Source organism: Motacilla alba, chromosome 7, assembly GCF_015832195.1.
Source record: "Motacilla alba alba isolate MOTALB_02 chromosome 7, Motacilla_alba_V1.0_pri, whole genome shotgun sequence".
In the NCBI taxonomy this organism is placed as follows: Eukaryota; Metazoa; Chordata; class Aves; order Passeriformes; family Motacillidae; genus Motacilla; species Motacilla alba.
In genome coordinates, this window is record NC_052022.1 from 23,967,519 (window position 1) to 23,989,062 (window position 21,544).

The 21,544-nt window shown below is 39.3% G+C and overlaps 1 protein-coding gene across 1 annotated transcript in view; it reads right to left on the reverse strand.

Moving 5' to 3' along the window:
• CERKL (ceramide kinase like) overlaps positions 1 to 15,597 on the reverse strand; it is a 51,665-nt gene extending 36,068 nt beyond the window's left edge. Inside the window, exon 1 of the mRNA XM_038142165.1 lies at positions 15,326 to 15,597. Coding sequence (XP_037998093.1) covers positions 15,326 to 15,548 — 223 coding nt within the window. The 5' untranslated portion in view covers positions 15,549 to 15,597. The remainder of the gene's footprint in view (positions 1 to 15,325) is intronic.
• Between the last annotated feature and the right edge of the window lie 5,947 nt (positions 15,598 to 21,544).

Here is a 21,544-nt window from a genome sequence, read left to right on the forward strand (position 1 = left end):
ATCAACAAGAGTCAGTGAGCGCTGGAAAAGATGCACAATGGCTTCTCTTAATTCTTTAGAGCTGTAGTGACATCTTATACATTAAAAAAATAAATTATAAGTCTCAGAATAAAATTCCACTTTACAAAATAATAATGACACATTCAGTTATGCTTCACTGGACAAGGAGTTAACCACTATTTTAGCTTAAAGAAGTCATCTTATTTTAAACTAGTATCACAGATAGCTACCTGTAAAAAGAATATTTTTATGAAGAATATGGACATACTTAAAAAATAAAATTCAAAAACAAGTTTGTAATTCAGATTTCAATTTTTCAACACAATACTACCAAAACTCAAGTAATTTGCCAATGCAAATCTCAATCATGGGATAAAGACTTACATTACATAACAGAATAATTTCAGTTGTTTCCAAACCATTTTAGTATAGTCACCGAATGAGTAAATCCATCTAAAATTGTAACCTCCTACCTTTCATCTTCCCCTCTTGTCTCTCACCACTTTTCAAATGGTTCTTTCTCCAAAGACACCATAACCAGCTGATTCCAGCCCTGTTCTCCACCATATCTGTTCAAAACTAATCCTCAAGCTTCTGAACACCCCCACCAAACCATGGGGCTGTCGCACACACAGCCCTTGTGCACAGCATCCTACCACAGCAACTGAAAGAAGGGCAGCTTCAGGGAATGTTTGATGTAGTCCTTGAAGTCTTGAGCTGGATCAGACTCCAGCACTTAATATTTGGTTAAGTTTCACTACAGCTTTAAAAGAAAGCAATAGGCAATCATCACCAAACTACTTTGCTCTGGCTGAACCAAAAGAAAAGAGGGTCCCATACTGTAAGAGCATAGTTTAGTACAGCTCAGAGGCTGGCTTTGCTGGAGCTGAGGCCTTGTGGAGAAAGGCCAAGCTTGGGGTCTTCCCCTGTGAGCATAACCAGATCTCAGAGTGACGCTCGTCACTCATCACTGTGTCACTTGTCAGAGTGACACAGCCTCCCGAGTCTGCTGGATGCCCAGCAGGCCATGGAAAAGGCCTTTCCTCTAGCAATGAGGCTCATCAGACATCTATCCATCAAGCTTTCATTAGCGCCTTGACTCAGCTCTCACACAGAGCAGTGAAGTACCTTGCTTATTAACTACAAGCTAACGGCAGAATTGCATTAGAAAAACATACCGACACTGGCAGTTTGAAAAGAAGTCAGATAGTTATTGAATAAATACCTCTGCAAAAAAAAGTGTGATTGAAGCTTTAGCAGAAGGCCTAATGCTGTTCCAGAGAAAAAGCTTCACCTTAAGGAACAGTTTCCCCTTCATTCTACAAATACATTTGAGGGAGATGATGAATTTAAAAATAGCATAAAGATCTATTGGGAATAATGCTAGAACAACAAGGTAAGCTGAAAGGAAGCAAGGCAGACAAGAACTGATTGTGATCCTGAAGCATTTGAGAGGATGCACGAAGCAAAAGCTTTGCTTTTAATAATTACACTTTCTTATTAACACCAGAGCAAGAAAGAGGTCACTGGAAATGTACTATAGAAAGCTCTACATTTTATATTAAGAATATGGCCCACATACTGCCTAATTTCATAAAATGATTTTACAAGTAGCTGCAAACCTTTTGTTTAGTGGCTCAAACTTTGAGGCTTTTTATTTATTAAGTAAGAGGACTTACAGTAGAAACTTCAGAGTAACAACATGGTAAAAAGCATCACTGATTTCCATCATCCTGAAACCTCTGCAAACATATGTATCAGATAAAATGACTGGTCTTACACAGACCAACCATACACCCATCATAAAATGGAAATTATTTTGAGAGAGATTTCTGAAATAAGCACAAGACTGGTATCCAGTAGCTTGCATGATTTAATAGAATGGGCTAGTAGAGCTGAAACATACTAAAGGATCCCCAAAGAGGAAACATGAGCCTAATTTTACATTTCCTTGAAAGCATCTCTCACACACACAGTGTTTCGTACCTACCAATTTATGTTACAACCACAGCAATTACTTCTGTCATTTCACAAAATAAGGGGAAGTGGGGAAACAAGTTACCTCTTATGGCCACATAACATTAATGAGTTTGATTAATACAAGTTAACAATTACTTTTACTTGGAGCCTTACTTGCACTAGATCTGCCTCAACATCAAATACAGATTTAGAAACCATCCATATTGCTAAACATCAGCGATCAGGGAATTCATTATGTCTTAAATATTTGAATTTTAGTCTCTTCTGGAAAAGGTTTTCAAGAAACATTTTCTTCAGGAAAAAAGAACAAGCAGCCCATTCTAAACACAAGTAAATTTCCTTCTGTAAACTGTTGATAATTCATGTACCCTAGCAAGTCATGCTTCTGGTTATCAAAGCATAGCTATCAGCTGCTAGATGAGCTCATCCACAAACTTCTACGTGTTTGGCTTTATCCTCATTGATCTCTGGTCTATTTCTTTTTTCCCAGAGATTTATGAAGGAAACTCTGTGATCCTTTGTATCATTGTATCTGCATCTCCTGCACTAGCCCAAGGGCAAGAGATGGCAATAGCACCACCAGAATCCTCTGACAAGCATAAAACCCTCCCCTCACCCCAATGCTCAGTTGCCACTTAGGAACGGGAAGAATGCAGGCTACACCACTTTGCCTGCAGGGTAGAACGAGTCCTATTTTCTTCATGTATACTACACTAGTAACAAACTTAAAAGAAAAGCACCAAAAAGAATCCCAGAATTTCATTACATGATCTTTATAATATATATATTTTCTCCTCTTTATCCTTATGGACACTGTTCATATTTCTCTAACTTTATTAATATTTTGTCATATCAAAAATATAATTTCTATTACATGACAGATGTACAATACAAAAATTACTCAGAATGCAACACCAAATTTAAGGTGTCCTTAGTCAATTGTGCAGTATACAAATCAGCACTTCATTTAAAGAGAAAGCTTAAAAATGCAACACTCCAGAAGCTTTCCTGTATCACAATTATTTTTGTTATATAGAATTGACTCCATTTGCAATGATGCATAATTCTGTGACTGAGGAAATTACAATCTCAGACTGTCATAGATTTTAATTTTTTTTGTAGCTTAACACTATGACATAGCTCTCACAAAAGATTTGATACCAATATGATGTGACACAACTGAACCAAACCTTAATTTCACTCACAGTGAGAAATCACAGGATTAAGTAACACTGTGCAGTCTTTTAGAAAAGTTTATTGCTTCCAGATGGATGCAAGTTTCCTTTCAGCACTGATTTTATCTTCTGTACACAGGGTGCCAATGTTACTATAAATATAGTCAAAAGCATTTATAAAGATAAATTATTAAAATATTGACATAAATAAGCTCATACAATAGCTCCTCTCTGCACAAAATAAGGGCAACTACATTAGAGTGCTGTCTGTCTCACGAATGTTCAATACAACAACACACAAACCGTTTTCAGAAATTACAGCCCGTACACGAACAAGCACAAATTTCCAAGGTATCCATAAAATGATTTTGAATTCAAACTGCATGCTCTTTGCCCCATGTTGTGTAGTGCCATGTGTTTCCCTGCGTGGTGCCACCAGGACACCCACCTGTGCCTGTGGATCTGCACTGAGCTCAGGGCAGGCACACCACATCGAGCAGCAGAACTGTTGCATACACACTGCAACACACCCGTGTCAAACAAAAATTGTAGATAAGAAATATCTTTGAGCTAATTTAAATTTTGGTCCATTACATCACACATGTATAAAGTCTATTGATAGATCTACAAAATGTTTCGCAGAAAAAATAATTCTAGGGAATATCTGATTAGTCTATAAAAATTACATATAATGCTATTTTGAAAATTAAAATACACTCAAAATTATCAGGTGAAGCCTTTAGAGTTGTTTTAACCATTTATGTTGTCATACCGTTCTGAAATTACATTAATAAATGGTAATGAGTCATTTAAAATATTGTTTGAAATTTTCATGAGATTCTCAAAAACCTGGAGATCTCCATTTTGAATTGTGACATAACCAGTGCATAAATAGGATAAGTTAATGCATTTCAGAGAGCATGCAGAATTCATAAAATGCTTTCTGAATAAAAGATCAACATTGAGTATCATGAAATTCAAAATTAAGTATAGAGATAACTTGCACTTTTATATCAATGTAAATTAGTATACTAAGTAAATATACAGAAACCTACCTATTTTCTGATTGCTTTAAAACAGAACCACTTGTCAAAAAAACCATCCCAAAATGCTCCACAATGTCTGCTTTCCATCCTGGCATGCACCAAAACTTCCAACAAACCTCTCCAATGTACTTTAAGCAAGTTCTTTGGCATCTACCACCAACTCCTCCTATCCTCCTATCTCCAGTACGGTAACTGCACGTACACGTCACATTTACATATCCATTCCTAATCCTGGTACTAAGTACTAAAATCAAACAGAAAGATTACTGATTGACATATAACAACAAACAAACAAACAAGCCAGTTTCTGATCAGTCTTCACTGTTGAATAAACATGTCAGATGACAAAGATCCACTTCAAATCTCCCATAATACACACAAATTTTTACTCTCCCAAACTTTTAAATGCTAGCATTACACCAACATGCACAGGGATTACCACTATGAGGCTGAAGTAAGTATCTTACTTGCAGATCCTACGAATTTTACTCACAGCATCACAATCCTGCATATGGTTGCAGTCAGGGAACAATTCCCATTCAGAGCAGCCACACAGCGACAGAGAGATGCATCTTCAAACTCTTCAGCACGCACTTGCACAGTGTGTTATTGTTACTATTCCATGCATATTTTCCTCTATCACAACATTAAACCTATTTTTTTATTTAAAAGTAAATTTAACAAATTTACTTTTCTTACACATATCCAGCCACACATTACAAATCATACAATAATCTTTGACTTAGCCATAATGTGAATTAGTGCAAGAAAATTATCACCACCTGTGCTCAAGAAATAATCAGTATTGATATCTTGGCACACATCTTTCAGTGGCTGACATAACTAACAGAAATGGATGTTTTATATTAAGGGTTTTCTTCTGTGAACATCAGAAATCTTCTCAAATATATTTATGCATAAATAAATATATTTTTTCCATAAATAATTTTTAAAATAAATATTTTTTTCCACAAATTTATTTATGGAAAAATACCATCAAAGCATATTGAAGTTACACTTTTTCCCTATTCTGAAGTTGATCAAACTAAAACATTTGTAATTGTTTCAGACTCTTATCCTACACAAGTCTAACTATGTCTTTGGAATTTACTTTCCTTTCTCCACAACAAAAATAAATAGATTTAAAAACCCAGTACTATAATAATTAAATGCAGTCAGATGAACAATATTTTCAAGGGAATTATGGCTAAGAAAGTCAGGTTTCCTATACAGTCTGCTACTGCACTGTAATTCTTAACCAACATTTAATAAAATTAACCCCTTGGTATTTTGTTGGGCAAAGGACATTTCTTTAAACTGTATTGTCCCACCAATAAGAAGAAGCACCTTGTAAGTGGAAGGCTAGGCAAACTGAAGTTCAAATTTTATCATTAAATCTTGCTTGGCACTGCAGAGACTGGTGGAATTGCAGACTAGTGATGTGTGTGCTTTTACTCAAAATATCATTTAAATATAATTTAACTGGTTTCTGGTATGTAAGAGCAGCAATACCAGGACAGAGCAAACGTCCATCTGTCCCAGTATCCTATATCAAATCATAGCCATAAGCAGATGCTAAGAGAAGAGAAGGAATAAAGGAAGCATTTATTCTGTTTCCCACTAGTACTTTTCCATTCCCCACCTGTTTTCATTTGGGACACCCTGAGCTGACTGTGGTTTCTACACATTGAAGAGCAGTAAAATGAGGTCTTCCATCTCCATCTGAATCCACAAAATCTTTTAGCATTAACAATCCTTTGGCAGTAAGTTTTACAGTTCTCTTAGCTATTCATTTGGTTTTCAGCCTGGTTCTGCTCAGCCTTATTAGAAGCACCATATTTCTTATGTTGCAAAACTCCCACCTACTTGGTCCAGACCCCATCTCAAGTACCTTCCTTTCAGACCAAAAAAGTGTCAGCCTAGTCTGCCTCTCTCACCCAGAAGCCATTATGTACCTTTACCCATTGCCGCCCCTTGAACGTCCTCCAGTCCCACATCACCTTTGCAGAGGACACCAGAACTGCACACAGTATCCAAGACGTGGTTAAATAACTGCTGGTTTATAGAGCATACAAACATCTGCTTTGGCCTCTACTTACATTCTAATTATCCTTAACATAATAATCCTAACAACTGTTTAAGTGACAGATGACATTTTCCACATGATAAACGTATAATCATACACATAGGAATGGTACAGCTATGGCTCCTGATCTTTATTCCAAGCTGATGGCATTCAAGTAAGAGATCGATACACTAATAATTACACTATGTGTAATTATTCCCCCTCTTGGACTCACTGTCCTGTTGCCTAGTCAAATCTGTAAAACTGCCATGGTTTGAAGTTTTGCTGCAGGAAAGAACTTACTTTTTTGCTCTGATCCTATATAAAATCAATATTGCTAAATGCTGGTGAAAAAAACAGTATCTGCTTTAAGCAAGACAAACATTTGTATACATATAAATCACTGTAAGTTCAGTACTGAATTTCTGCGTGTACCTTCCCCAAACTGTTTCCAATAAAACAAGTGAGACCTAGGGACAAAATTTCAAAACCACCACCTGCTCGTTTCCATCTCATTTTAAATAATTAAATACTCAGCAAATGCAAATCCAAAAAAAAAAAAAAAAAAAAAAGCTCTTATTTAAAATTAAGTTGTACTACAGTTAAAAAAAGAAACAAACATTGATCAGGAACTCATTGTTTTCCAAACCAACTCCAGTTACTACCAGCCCTGTTTAATGAGTGTGTTGCAGTCAAGTGTCCAAGAAACATTACATTATTACATTTGACATTAAATACTCAGAGTACTCTTTTTCCTTAGATAAAAACAATACAAAATAAGAAACAGACATCTGTATATGATCTTTTCCCAATCATGGTAACATACAATACATTAAGGTTTAGCAGAGAATGTCAGCTGCAGAATCCACTGAATGAAATCACAAATCTGTTCAAAGTTTGATGTTCACATCAGTTACCACTATCTATAGCCATCTAACTGTTAGTGTATTATTCACTGGCACCATGATAATTTTGATCCCTAGCTAATCACCTCACTCCAAGTTAAATTACATAGATGTGACAGAGCAGGCCTTTGGGAAACCCAAAACCATCCAAGTGTGAAATCTTTCAGTACCTTTCTTGACAGAGCATTTTGACAAGTCTCCAAAAGGCCATGGAACAAACAGGAAAGCAGGGAGAGGACTTGGACAGGAGCAATCTCATTTTGAACCATCTTCAGAATAGTCAAAGGATCAACCAGGCAAAGATGTGCTATTTTCACATAGAAACCTAGCAAGTCACCTTGAATTTTTTCCTATTTGCTGTTAGCAATTTATTTACAAGAATTTTCACTCCTTAGAATTATACAGGCTTTTTTTCAAAAGCCATTTTCATGTTATTTTTAAGTGAGAATATTTATTCTATTTCTACTATGATGTACTAAAACAACACAGAAAATACAACCACAAGATATTTTTTTAAACTTTTGCCAAATAACAGGAGGGTGGTATAACAATAAGCACTTAATTACCCAAACTCAGATCAGTATGTGCAAAACAGCATTATATTAAGTAATAAGGATTTATTGCTGTTACCCTTAACTTGATCATTCACGTGTCAAATTTTGTTTTTCCAAGACTGCCTGCACTGTGTAAAGATCTGTTTCCAGGACACCTATAATTGTGCAGTACATAACATCTGTTGCTTTGCATTTTGAGAGCCTCACAAAGAATACTTTCCTATATTCACTTGAGTGTATGGACTGGCAGAACAGATATACTGTCACAGTTCAAATAAACTGACAACTACAGCAACTATTCAGTACTGAAAAGCATCCAACTAACTACCATCTGACGTTGCTCAAACAGGCAAAAGCCAGGAAATTCAGAGTTCAGTGCTGAATTCTGTTAATGAACTGACCATTTGTTTAAACTTGCAACACACAGGTGAGAAATAGCCACATGCTGGATTAGAGAACTGTGAGCTACACCAAGTCATTGAAAAAATTATTGTCAGTGATTTAATATATTCCTTTCACAACAAAGTGAGAAACTGGGGAAGGAGGAAGTTCCACCAGATCTTAAACATAAGTGAATTGTGTTTCGTCAAATCCCTTACAGGTAGGCGACCAGACATCAAATCTCACACAAAAATTCAGGCTTACAACTTCAATTTTTTTTGTAACACCTGGTTTTACTGCTCAAATTTGCTCTTCAACTAAAGGGGGAAGGGTTCCTAAGTCGCAGGACAAGAGTTCCAAAACTACTTCCCTAGAGAAATAGTTTGATATGTACCATCCTCACCTTTAGTCCACAGACATCAGTATTTTTGAAACAACCTGAACAACTGAAAGGAAGACATTCTAGTCTTTTATTGCAAGTCAGCAGGTTAAAAAGTTTTTTAAAAAAATCACAACCCAAAAAATTGACATTTAATGTCTATGAGACAGGAATCAATTTAGAAAATAATCCTGGTAAAACACAATTCTATAGCAGTCACGGCACTAAATGACAAAAAGGTCAAATTTTGAAAGGAAACAGCAGATACCACCACAAAACTAGCAGATGTTCCTAAAGGATCATCTGTACAAAAACACAAGCATATGTGAGAGAAATCCAACACTATCACAAAATCAGTTGGTGTCTAACATAATAGCAGTTCCTTATGGCAATATGGTAATACATGTATCAGATACTCAACACATTATGGTTTTTTGTCTGCACATACTGTTACAACATAAGTCATAAAAACCAGGACCACTGATTTCCTCAAAAGGAAAACATTAGTTCCACAACCCACAAATGTTAAGGTACACAGGCTATTCTGTTCTGCAGGTTATGTTCTCAAATTTTCAGCCACTTAAACTTTTTCATAAATTGTCTTCGTAGGATAAAAATACCTTTGGACAACTGCACGTCCTTAACAAAAACTTCATTCTAAAGGCAGTGCATAATGTAGCCAGAGATACCTAAATGAAACAGCAAACAAAAAGGGATTTCTTATATCCAATATCTATTTGTTTGAGTTTTACATAATTGCAACAGTATCTATTATTTACCTGCTGCTTCTGTGGCATACATAATTAACAAGATATTTACAAGAAGAGGAAAATTGTTTCTCTATGTTTAGTTTTATTGATTCCAACAAGAGCAGATGACAACTTCCCTGCTTTTATTTCTATTTTGCAACTGCAGAAAAAATGCATTGTCATGCAATTTCCAATTAATTACACTTAAAAGTTAAGATAAGCAGGCAACATTTAATGCACTAGAAATAGACAAAGGTGCATAATAGAGGGGTACAGATTCAGGGATGATATGGTAAAATGACAAAGAAAGAAAGAATACAACAGTATCTAGGATCTGAAAGAGGGGCTAAAAAATTATTGTTTCTGAAAGGCCAAAAACCAGGATAATTAAGAAACTGAGATAGGAGATTTGACTGCATATCCCTACTTTGATAAGGGATTTGACAGCATATTCTTTAATAATTAAAAAAGAACAATAATTTACACTGAGAAAGGGACTCAGTCTTACAGTACCATTGTGGATATGAACATATACTAGCATGGGCATCAAAGATTGGTTAGCATATCAACTTCTTTTTTAATATACACCTTTGGATTCTCTCCATCATGCTATATAAGCAGGACCATCAACTGACTTTTGTACACCTTTGTCCAAAAGGCATAGTCAAGAGTTGTCATCTACTCTGTGAACAAGAAAATTATGGAAGCTTGGTATCTTGTTTTAAAATTGATTCACATTCTACTCATTACCTTATTATGTCTCCTCTAACTCTCTAGTGATTCCCCACGCTGCATCACACACGCCCTCACACCACAGCATCACTCCCTGTCTGCCCTGCAAAAGCTCTAGCGTCCCCTCCATTCACTCACATCCCTCCTACACGCACAGGGCACTGCCCCAAACCCCCTACACACCCAAAATACATCAGCTCACCCCAGCACAGTGCTCCTGACTGCCCCCTGATCCCCACCTTCATCCCCGCTGCAGAGTGGCCAAAGCCCAGCACCAGCCACGCCTGGCTTGTTCCTGGTGTGCCAACCGGCCCATGATGCACAACATGCCGTGCCAAGCACCCAGCCAGGCACCAGCCTCGCTCCCCAGGCAGCAAGGGGAGAGGAATAAAGCAAAGCACAGCCTTACCTGTAATAATAGAACAGGGCAAAAAGACCTAATTAGTACACAGTGCTACAGGAGAAACAAAGGAAAAAAACTCAACCAAAAAAGCAAAACCCAGCGCCTTTATCCAGGCCTAAAACTTGCTGAGTTAATGGCCTACAAGAGCTTTAAGATACCACAAATTCATCCACAGAAAGTTTTGCATTAAACAGGCCGTAAAGATGGCTTACTTTCCATGAAAGCTAAATAAATCCTGTTATTTCAAATTCCCATAGCATCAGAATCCAACTCACTAACACAGGCAGCACTTAATGTGTACGCAAACCTGAACACATGAATACAATTTTCAAGAACTAGCATAGAAACTTTTTTCCTGGAACAAAGATTTAAATATCTGATCTCTCTCTTTGGAGGTAGAAAATTAAAGTGCATATAAAAGGCCCTGTTAGGTATCCAGAGGATGTCAGCCCTTTTCAATGTAAGCAAAGAGGTGCATAAATGTGTGAAATACAAGAAAGAACAGAAAGAATGCAAAAACATAAGTCGTGCCACAAACACATGAACTGATCTTCTGATAAAGGAAAATAAAAACCATATGGACAGTCCAGATATTATGTTCAAAAGTCCCCTGAAATAAAGACCAAATTTTAAGACTCCTTTAATTAGTGTATCTTATTTCTATAAATATTTTTCAATTTCTGCAATAAATTGTAGATTAGTAAATTATTTTGCAGCTTCATGCAGCTTTTCTAAAGACATTAATTTTAAAGCCTTCCTGGAAAGAGATTTGAGTGTCTTATAAGTTCAGACACAATGGGATTGTTTAAAACTGCATGCTTTCTTCATTCAATTTGCATCTTAAAGCCACATATTAATGTGGCACATGAACACCTCACTTTCAGTTACGCTTCATATTTTTTATGTGTCTTCCTTAAAATAGTTTTTCTGTTTGGATAACAGATAAGCCACTTAGAGAAAATATGTTCTCTATATGTCAGAAGTAGAACCAGAAGCTTTGAATTCAGTCCTCTTGGAACTTCAGTAATTCACATTTTGTAACAGCCAGTTTCCATTTCCATTATTCCTGACTGACCGATAGACTGACAGATGTCTTACTTTAGAGATCCCAAACAGACTATTGGTATCTATTTCAGCCACATCTGTTCCTAAATAGCCTTGGCAACAGGCCACTATGCACTTGGAATTAATTTTAAGTCCTTTATTGCTGACTCTTTCTGTTGAAATACACCAGTGATTCTTTTTCCTTATTGCTGCACTTACATAGAATATCTGTAAATCTCTATTTTAGATTAATAGCAACAAGAACTATAGCATACTATAGATAAGAATAGTATACTTAATATGTTAATTAGTTTAAAATTCATTATAATTTTTTTTTATCTTATTCTTTGTGAAATATACATTCAACAGTACATTAGCCTCTGGATTGCTCCAAGATCTTATTTTCTAGTTCAATAATTAATTTAGAAATTATGTTCAATTACCTATACTTAAAAAGCAAGCTTTATCCAATTATCACTATTATTATCCAAATAGTCAGCCCAGCCCACAAGCTGTCAGTCAGAGAATAACTTCATATTCAGTTTAGTACACTACACACACAAGAAATTACACTTATAAAGTTTTTCAGGATGATCAAAATCCTCCAGGCTTCACATACTGGTAAAGCACTGGACAATTGCCAGTTTTGCAATTATTTTAATCAGGAAACTCTGTGGCAAACTTTTAAAAGATGCTGGAGGCTTTATAAATTATCAGAATTAAAGTCTTTATTTAACAACAACAAAAAAAAACCAACATATGCATAAAGAGGATACAAATGATCGTTGAGGAACTTAGAAAAATCACATACAATATTCAAATCTGTTTTTAAGATAGTTTCCTCTGTTATAGTTTCAAAGCAGCACTCAAAATGAGAACCTCCACAGTTCAGGTCTGGAATATCCATAGAGAAGTCTTGCCTTTTTCCTAATTTCCATGATTATAGCATAGGAAGGCCACATAGAAAGAAGCTAGAGAACAAAACTACCAACTACTGCCTGTGAGCTCTGCTTCTCATTGGAGCACCCAGTGCACGGTTAAAAGCAAGCAACCAGCTATGGGTCAGAGGGGTTCTGCCTCCAGGGAGCAGAACAGGCTCAGCTGGAGCTGCAGCCTTTGCAAGGGGGCAGCTGAGCTGTGCCTCACACTTGTCCATGTCTCCACCTGACACATTCACTCCCTCAGGCTCCACACCCAGTCACCTGCTCAAGACACACTTCTGCCATAAGCTTTGTTATAACAAATAACACACAAAACTCATCATGGGTCACGCTTATTTGAGAGGTAGGAACTTGGCTGTAGAGTGAACAACAAAGGAAGCCATCGAAAGTCATCAGCAAGCATGGGTAGCCAAAAACCTCTTGGAGACGGAAGCTGCAGAACTCCAGGACAGAGTACAGAAGGAAGTCTTCCTGATGATCAGGCTGCCTAGAGCCCCCCGGGAACAGCACAGTGGAGCAGAACTACACATACATCACTGTGACCTGACTGAGCCCAGGCACAGCAGGTACCCTCTGCTTGGGGACTTTGAGCTGCAGCTTTGAGCTCTGGTAGAATCTGGAGGAGCCAAGGCTGCACAAACTACCACGTGTAAGAACAAACAATTGGAACCGCAGAGCTGCGGATGACAAACAACAACTTCAGCAAGACAGGAATTCATCTGGAGAACTATGGGGGACGGGAGATTAGGAAAAAGGGAACAAAGCAACTACCTTATAGTTCTCTGATTTTGACAGGCTGTAGCAATTGCCATAGAAGAAAGACCTTTCTCTTAAATAGGAAGAATTGCCACATAAGAGTCCAAGCAAGAGACATTCAGCAGCACTTGCAAAGCGTGAAGACCTGGCTTGACCTCTTAGAGCCTCAGGCAAACTACATTAGGAAGCTTTTGGGTTGGATAGAACACGCATAAGCCAAATCCCAGTGGAAAGACTTGTCCAGAGAGCCTTTAGCCATCTCTGAACACTCCACTGCTGTACTTATCTATGAATGAGACCCTACCCCAGATGGCTCCTCCCAGCACCAGTACAGAACACCCAGGGTAAGTGCTACTGCGAACCAAGAATGAGGGACAGAAAAAACATTCAAGCTCCAGAATCTGCGTTGACTGCTGCAACTGCAGCCTCTCAAAAATGAAACTATTCAGCAGCTCAATGCCACATAGTATAAAACCAAATTGTCAGAGAAAGAAGTTTCAGCATATATTTGATACATGTCTAGTAAAAGCCCAAATCCGGATAAAATTGGCAGCAGTTTGTCAGTGCTGCTTTGCATAGGACTCCTAAAGTCCTGCCATCTGCTGTAGGTCTGACTATAGGCACGTCATTACCTTTCGGGAGCTATGAAAAGTTTCTGATGTCTGTATGAAAGTAGCAACTGAGAGGGATTGATTTTTCCTAGGGAAACAAACAAACCAAACCAGCCAAACAAAACAAAAAAAGCCAAAAATACACAAATCCCAAACCACAGAATATACTCCCCATCTCTGGAAGCAATATACACCAGAATCTATTCCTCCTGTCTGCACCTTAATATCCTTCAGTGATGACAATTACAAGACAATTACAGACCCTAGTTCCTGATATATGGCAATCAACCTACATTAAAGGAGGCAGAACATAAAGTGACACTCATATTAGAGCTCTACACACAGAACTAAATAATTAATAAATCACACTACAGATCACATACACAGAGATCTGTAGATAGTCCCAAATGAGAAGGAAGAGAGCCTTCAGCAGTAACAGCATTACTTAAGGCACCCAGACTGGCTCCCCAAGAGGAAGGGCTGTGTCCACACCAGGTGCGGGGGCGATCAGAATTCAGTGGTCTGGCTGAAAAGCGGGTGTATCAGTGTGAGTGCAGCGCTGCATTAACACGGTTACACTATGCAGAGGAGAGGAGCCAGCAGCAGGGCATGACTGTGTATTTGTTTAATTTTGGTAGCTCCAGTATCCCAACATGGTTACATTAAATGAACCATAATGACTTCATCTGTGAGCATCTGACTACTTCTTTGCTTCTCTAAATGCTGACTCTGGCTATGAGATCTTACCTACAGGAACTTGTAAGTTCAGTCCAATATACTTCAAAAATAAATGTGGTATTTTAAGCCTGGACAAGCTAACCATGCCATCCCGGAAGGCAAACACGCTGCCTGGAAACTGCATTCCTGAATACAACTTTGATTTCTCTTTCATGTAAACACTGGGAGGTCACTGAAATAAACAAGGACGTTTAGGAGTGTGCACGCAGTTTTACAACTACACATATATTTCCACAGTTTCTAGGAGAAAAAGATCTATTTGGATACGTTCAAGCAGCATTCCTTTGCTTCTTAAACTTTTGCATATAATTTGTTTCACTTGATCAAATCCTGTAACCACACTTTCTCAGCGTGTTGCCGTGTGAACACCATAGAGCAACGACGACCTGGAACAGAAACCTCATCAAAAAATCAGGCACATCCCGCAAAACCATACTCTCCTCCCTGTGCTCTAGTTCATGTACCTGCCAAAGAGAATAAGCCGGGAAAAGTTGATGCCGCAGAAACAAAATCAAATCCTCTTACTGCTCTGTCTGGGGCTAAAGAGGCCATAAAAACCCTCTCTACCTTCTGTCCCTTTCGAATGACCCACCAAGAAGACAAGACTCTCGCCAGAGAGATCTGGTACAGATACAAGACACTCAAAGCGTTATGAACAATTTCTTCTTTTCAGTCAGCAAAGTAACTTCGAAGGGCACAGAGGTGCCGAACAGCACTGCCTTTAAGCACTTTACTGCACTCCCGTTTAGGGTGACTCTACCCCGCGCTGCCCGGAGAGCCCCGGCCACCTCTCCCCAGCTCGCCCTGGGCCGCGCCGCACGCCCCGGCCCGGGGGGACACCCGTGCCCCGCCCTGCCCCGTCCCACCTGTGGGGCTCTCGGGCAGGATGGGGCTCCAGCGGAGCCGCCGGGCGCTCAGAACCACGTCGCAGCTCCTCTTGCCGATCTCGAAGATGCCCCTGAGGAGCGGCTCGTCCCCCGCCCGGGCCGGCGGGGCCGCGGCCAGCGGGACCACTCTCCGCCGCCGCTCCTGGGGCGCGGCCCGGGCGCGGCCCTGCGGGCGGGGGAGCGGGGCGGCGGCGCCCGGCATGGCGGCCGCACCCCCGCTCGCTCCGGCCCCGCCACACCGCCCGCGGCCCGCCGGGCCCTGCAGCGCCCGCCCCGCCCCGCAGGCGGGGCCGGACCGCCCGGGGGCCGGCGGGAGGGAGCCCGGCCCGGGCCGGAGCCGCGTCCTCGGCCGGCGCCGGGACAGCGCCCGCGGTTCGCCGGCAGCGGCGGCACAGCGGGGCTCGGCTGCCGGGACCGCGGGGCGGCCCCGGCCGGACCCGCGTCAGGTGCGCTGCCCACGGGGAACAGCGGCCCGAAGGCACTCGGGCATCTCAGCGCTGTGCTCTCCTCAGTTACTTCTCAAAGGAAGGAACGCTCCCACTACAGAAATTAATTTTCCTCGTCGGAGTCCCAAGTCTTCCACTTTTCCGTTATCATTAACAATATTGCTGTTACTTAGCTTCAGGAAACTACGACGTAAAGTTCTAATAGCCCTTCCAGACTAAAAAGGCTGAGTCTTTCACAAGTTGTGACTCTGACATAACCTTAATGTAAATACCATGATGGCATTTGTGCTGCAAAACAGATTATTGCCATAAACCCAGGCGGAGACATCATCCAGCTGTAGCCTTCATTCATAAGAATGCAAAACATTGCATTCAAGCAAAACAGTGACCAGGAGTCCGATACTGACTCGTACTAGAACAGATCCACTATCAAGTGGGCCAATGCAGAAGGAATACCCAGAAGGGTTGCATAGGCATCCCTCATCCTCAAAGCTTGAATGCAGGGGAGGAAGACCACTTTACTCTTGCTCTATGAATGATAGACTAAACTGCTTGGAAGTACAACAGTTTTACTCGCAGCTGCTGTAAGATTCACTGATGACAACCATGTTAGAGTGCAGGGCCAACTCGCATTTGTAAGATGCTTCTGAGCCTGTAACGGCTACACTTGTACATTTATAAAGTTTTATAATGTCATGATGGCTTGCTAGGGCATGAAAAAGGTATTCTTAAACAAGAAGTTCAGTCATTTAATCTTAATGTTTGTAACAATACAAACATAAATGTCCTGAGAAATAAAGCAATAAATTGAAAACATTGCCCTTTGCTGATGGATACAAGATACAGTTTAAGCCACATGTTAGAGTGTCCTGTGATGTTTAGCCTTGTAGAAGAGAAATGTTGATTGCAGTCAAGCCAGCCAAGAGCTCACAAGATGATTCATGTTCTCAAGGCATATTGCCTTCTTTCATAATTCCATAAAAGCCAGTAGCAAGCTACTTATTATGTAGCTGAGAAGACAGGTTTAAGACATGTTTTAAAAATCATCATGATACAACTTTTTGATACTTATTTCCATCTATTACTTTGCCATGTTTAAAGTATATTGCAAATATTTGTTAAATATGCAACCTGTTTTCAATTTGCATTGGGCCATTAACACAGCTTTTACTGAACTGCAGCTATCACCAATTTGCCTTTCTGAAACACATGACCGCATGACCCCATAAGGTTTATGTTTGCTTAAAGCTTTTAGTAATTATCTCAATTTTTGTTTTGTCCCTTAGGTCTTCTTTGTTGGGATATAAATATCTCAACTGCAAAGTAATCAGATAGAATAAGGTATAAATAATTGAAATTATGTGTAGAGTGTAGAAGTTTTGTGCAAAATATCTTTAAGAAAAAAAAAAAAAAAAAAAAAAAGTGATGAGGCAGGAAAAATTGTGAGCCAAACAAGCTTGCCTTAACATTTATCATTCTGATACAGCAGTAGACGAACCAATTCAATTTGCGCCTATTATTTGGTGTCCGTGATCTTTAATGTGTTTGCACTGATGTCATTAAAAAGGAAAGGTAAATCATTAACTGGAAGATAAAGCATAATATGAAGCTAGATGTAGTCAAATCTCTTTTGAGGCCATATGCCCTGTGTAATTCCCTGCAGTCATTTGTATTTGTTTCTGGGACAATTTATTAGCCTATACCACCTAGTGTATATTATATATTATCACCAGATATTTTCTCCTAAGGTAGAGGAAAGGGTAAACTAATAACTGGCTTAGAACCCTAAAATAATAGTGTTTTCAGTATCACCAGTGGGAAACTGCTGCAGCTCCTAAGAGACTTGTAATATCCTTCGACTGATGTAATTAAAACTTCTAACACCTTCTTATAGGCATTACTTGAAAAGTCTATTAAATTAGTAACAGTTAAGGTACTAAATGTATTAGATAAAAACATTAAATAGTAAGAGAACTCTACGTAATAACAAAAACCATAAAAATCTGTTCATTGTGTTTTGCTGCTGTTCACAAATCCTCAATGCGACAATTCTTTATAAATCTGAGACAGACACATTTTTCCTGGGGGGGAAAGTTCCAAACAAGTCTATTCTAACAGATTTTTTTTTTTCTTGTTATCACAAATTTCAGATTTGCACATTGAATTTGGCAATCCATGGAATAATCCAGCAATATAATTTTATCAATTTTTCTAGGCTATGTCTGGAACTCTCACACATAAAACTCCCTTTAAGTTTCTTGTAAGAAATGGTTGTGTGTATTGATGTGATGGAATCAGTGGTATCTTCTGTGATGTTTTTGTATCAGGGAAAGAAGATGCAAGACAATCAATAGGAATTGTATAGTAGGCATTGAAGCAGCATGGAGCACTGAGCCTACCTGCACCAGTACCTGAGCAAGGAAGTCTGGGGAGGGTGTTAGACTCCATCAAAGACCCAGATCATCAGCCAGGTTTACAATGATGAGGCAGGTCTGGATCAGCAGGGTTCAGAGCCGGATTTGGATTGTGGCTGAGCTGCAGACCAGCATCACACAGCATCTGGAACTGAAAAAGTTGTAGTCCCAGACAGAACTTGAATAGAGCTCCAGGCTCACATGTAGGGTCAGTGAGGGGGTTGCAGGTGGGGATACTCAGCGGTTTTCAGGCTCAGTAGTGGCTTCATGGGCTTTGCAGCCAGAAGATCAAGAGGAGGAATTCTGAGGAACAGCAGGAGCAGGCTGCTTCAAAAATGAAATGGGGTTTAGAGTGATTACAAGTCAGGTAGGATCCCATATACCTGACCAAGGTAAACACAACTGTGTGTAGCTAAGTTCAACAAGAGCCCAGACAGCCAGGCAAAACCCTTGTATCAAGGTAGGTCCAGCATCAAGCGGAAAAGCAGAGTCATAAGGTCAGGTCAGGTGACAGTAGCCAGTGACAGTGCTAGCCCAGCAGCCACCAGGGAAGCTTGTGTTATCAAGGCAGGTCTGAAGTCAGACAAGAATATCAAGTTTGTGGGTCAGGACCTGGATATGGCACAGACAGGGCTGCAATAGGATGAAGGCAGACACCACGCTTAAGAGCCTCTTCCAAATCACAGATCTTGCATGAGAGAAGGGGCATCTCCCCTGTGGTGTCTTAGAGTTTGTTCTCAGCAGTCTGGACCCAGGGGAGGTTTTGTCCCAGGTCAGGGTGCTGGCCTTGAGCACAACCAGATGGCCTAGGAGAGGGAAGCATCCTATGGACCAAGAGGTAGTAGGAAACAAGGAGAGGAGCTAAGCTCTCCTTAACTGACAGTGTCTCTTTCTGGAAATCATCCCTTCCTCTCTAGATGCTAAGTAGTGAGAGCCTCAGAGGTCTTTTCCAGAAGAACCTTGTGAAGTGCAGAAAGAGGTAGAACAACCTGAGACAGAAATAGTGAGTGAGGGAAGTACAGGTAGTGTTAACTGAAGGACTGCAAGCAGGTAAAGCTTGCTATCGGAATATATGTCCTCCCACCTCAAAAGAAGTGTCTGTAAAAATGCAATGAGGTAACTAGGCCAGTGTTGGATTCATAAGAAGCGTGATGTTCAAGTTAAGGAACAGGAATTTAGACAAGAAGCGATGAGGGGGCACTCTGGGGAAAATACCTTATCCCCATTCCAGAGCTTTTGACCGAACATTTCTGGTAGGTGACTTGTTTTCTGTAGCTAATGGAGATTTCCTTCTGGAGAAACCTGAATTTTGAAGTTGGCAGTATACCCTTGGCTTGCATGTTTTTCTGGCTACAGTGTGTGTTTATACAATGAGGGTTTCGTGTATGGGCAGTTATGTTTCAGCTGTTCATTCACAGATATTAGCTCTCCTAAGTATGCTCCCTTTTTACATTTCTACTTTAGGAAAATAGTCTTTTGTAACTCCTAAAATTAATTCAGCTCTGTTGGATTGGTTTACCACGAAGAAGTGACATTAAGCAGAACACCAAATTTTTTGCATGATAAGCAAAGCCATAAATTATTCTGAAGGAAAATGGTATAAATGGTCTATAGAAGAGAGCATTACTGTTGCTATACATCTTCAAATTTTCAGAAGAAAGAAAGCTTTAAAGAACAGAGAAAGAAAAGTAGGTAAGGAAATGGACAAACCTTTGCAAAGAGAACAAGTGAAATTATTATGCAGGTATAAGAAGCTGCAGAATGCAGCCTGAAGTTGACACTCCCTGATACTCCCATGAATTGAAATTGATCGTAATCAGAACAATAGACAAAAATGTGGTAATAGGAAGAATATAAAATGAGACTGTATTGATCAGAATATATTGTATTTTCTTTGCATTAAGGTTGGTATGCTATCTTTTTAAGGTATTTTTTTCCGTCTGAATCTTATTTTCTATTGCTCTGCCACAGTGTTGGTAAACATGTAAATATTAGGTGTTCCTATTTTTATTTCATGTAAAATGCAGTGAACTCTATGCTGCAAACTACTACAAGCTAGGGAACTGAAAACTAGGGCTGATATTCTATGTTTTACATACCCTGTAGGCAACCTAAATACTTAAGAGAATGCTTTGAGAGCATTGTCAGTTTTAATTTTATATTGCATAGCTTCTAACAGTTTGTTAAATACATATATGAATTATTTAAAAAGCACTTACGTAGATATTAATGTATTTGTAGATCTTCACCTCACTGTTGCAGTATGTATTTATGTACTATGTTTTTCAAGGATATTTAAAAGTATGGGATTTTCAGCTAAGAGTGTAGACCATTTATAATTTCTGAAATAATTACCATACAACCCATCTTGCTCAATAAAAACAAAGACCAATTTCTGCATATTTTCTCTGATACAGCACCAGGCAGAACTCCAAGTTTCATTTCTGTTCTTCCTCAATAGAAATGAGTGAGAAATGAGTGGGTTTGTCTGATTTTTTAATGTTAAGATACCTTTTATATATATAAAAGAGAATGAAATGTAACTCTGTAATTTTTAAAACTATTTGAAAGCATGGTTCTCTGACCAGAAAAATTGTATTTTTTAAAATAAGAGACTCATGTTTTTAATATGTCAAAAGCAATTGATAAGGTTACGGTAGACCTAGATTTAATCAGTTACAATATTGAAATAATTTCAAGATTTCTTTACTGTTACAGAAGATAGAAAAGAATTGTTTTATTTGCTCTCAGTACATAGTTTAGAATTATTTCTATTAATCCTTATTACCTCTGGAATTGCATGTTGCTTTTCCATGTTAGTTTATTAATATTCTGTAACAGTATCTTTAGGAGAAAGTGGCTCTCTGTTTTCTTCTGGTGAATTCAGGAATCTTGGTTCTCCTTGAATCGACTTCCCTTCACCTGGAGACTCCTTCTGAGTGCACTGGGCCAAGGTCTGACGTTGTTCAGGCACATTGTTCATTTGGGCCAGGTAAAACCAGAGGGCTCCGTCTCCCAGGCATCTTGTGGATGTAACCTGGAATTCCACCATTTCAGACTCCTCAGCTGTGACTGTCACAGCCAACAATGGGTCCACAACCTCCACAGATCCTCTTCTGTAGTTCCAGAACAGCAAGAAGGGAACAGCTGCAAGTCGTGACTGTTTTTTGTGTACGGTACCTGTAGAGTTAACCTCAAGCACGCACCGCTGGCAGAGCAATTTCTGCTGTCAGAAGTTCGTCATAAAGAAGAAGGGAAAGGCCATTGGTCTCAACTAGCCCTAAAAATAGAGTTTTAGGCCTGTGCTGGCTGACCCAGTGTGTGTGTGGGTACAAATC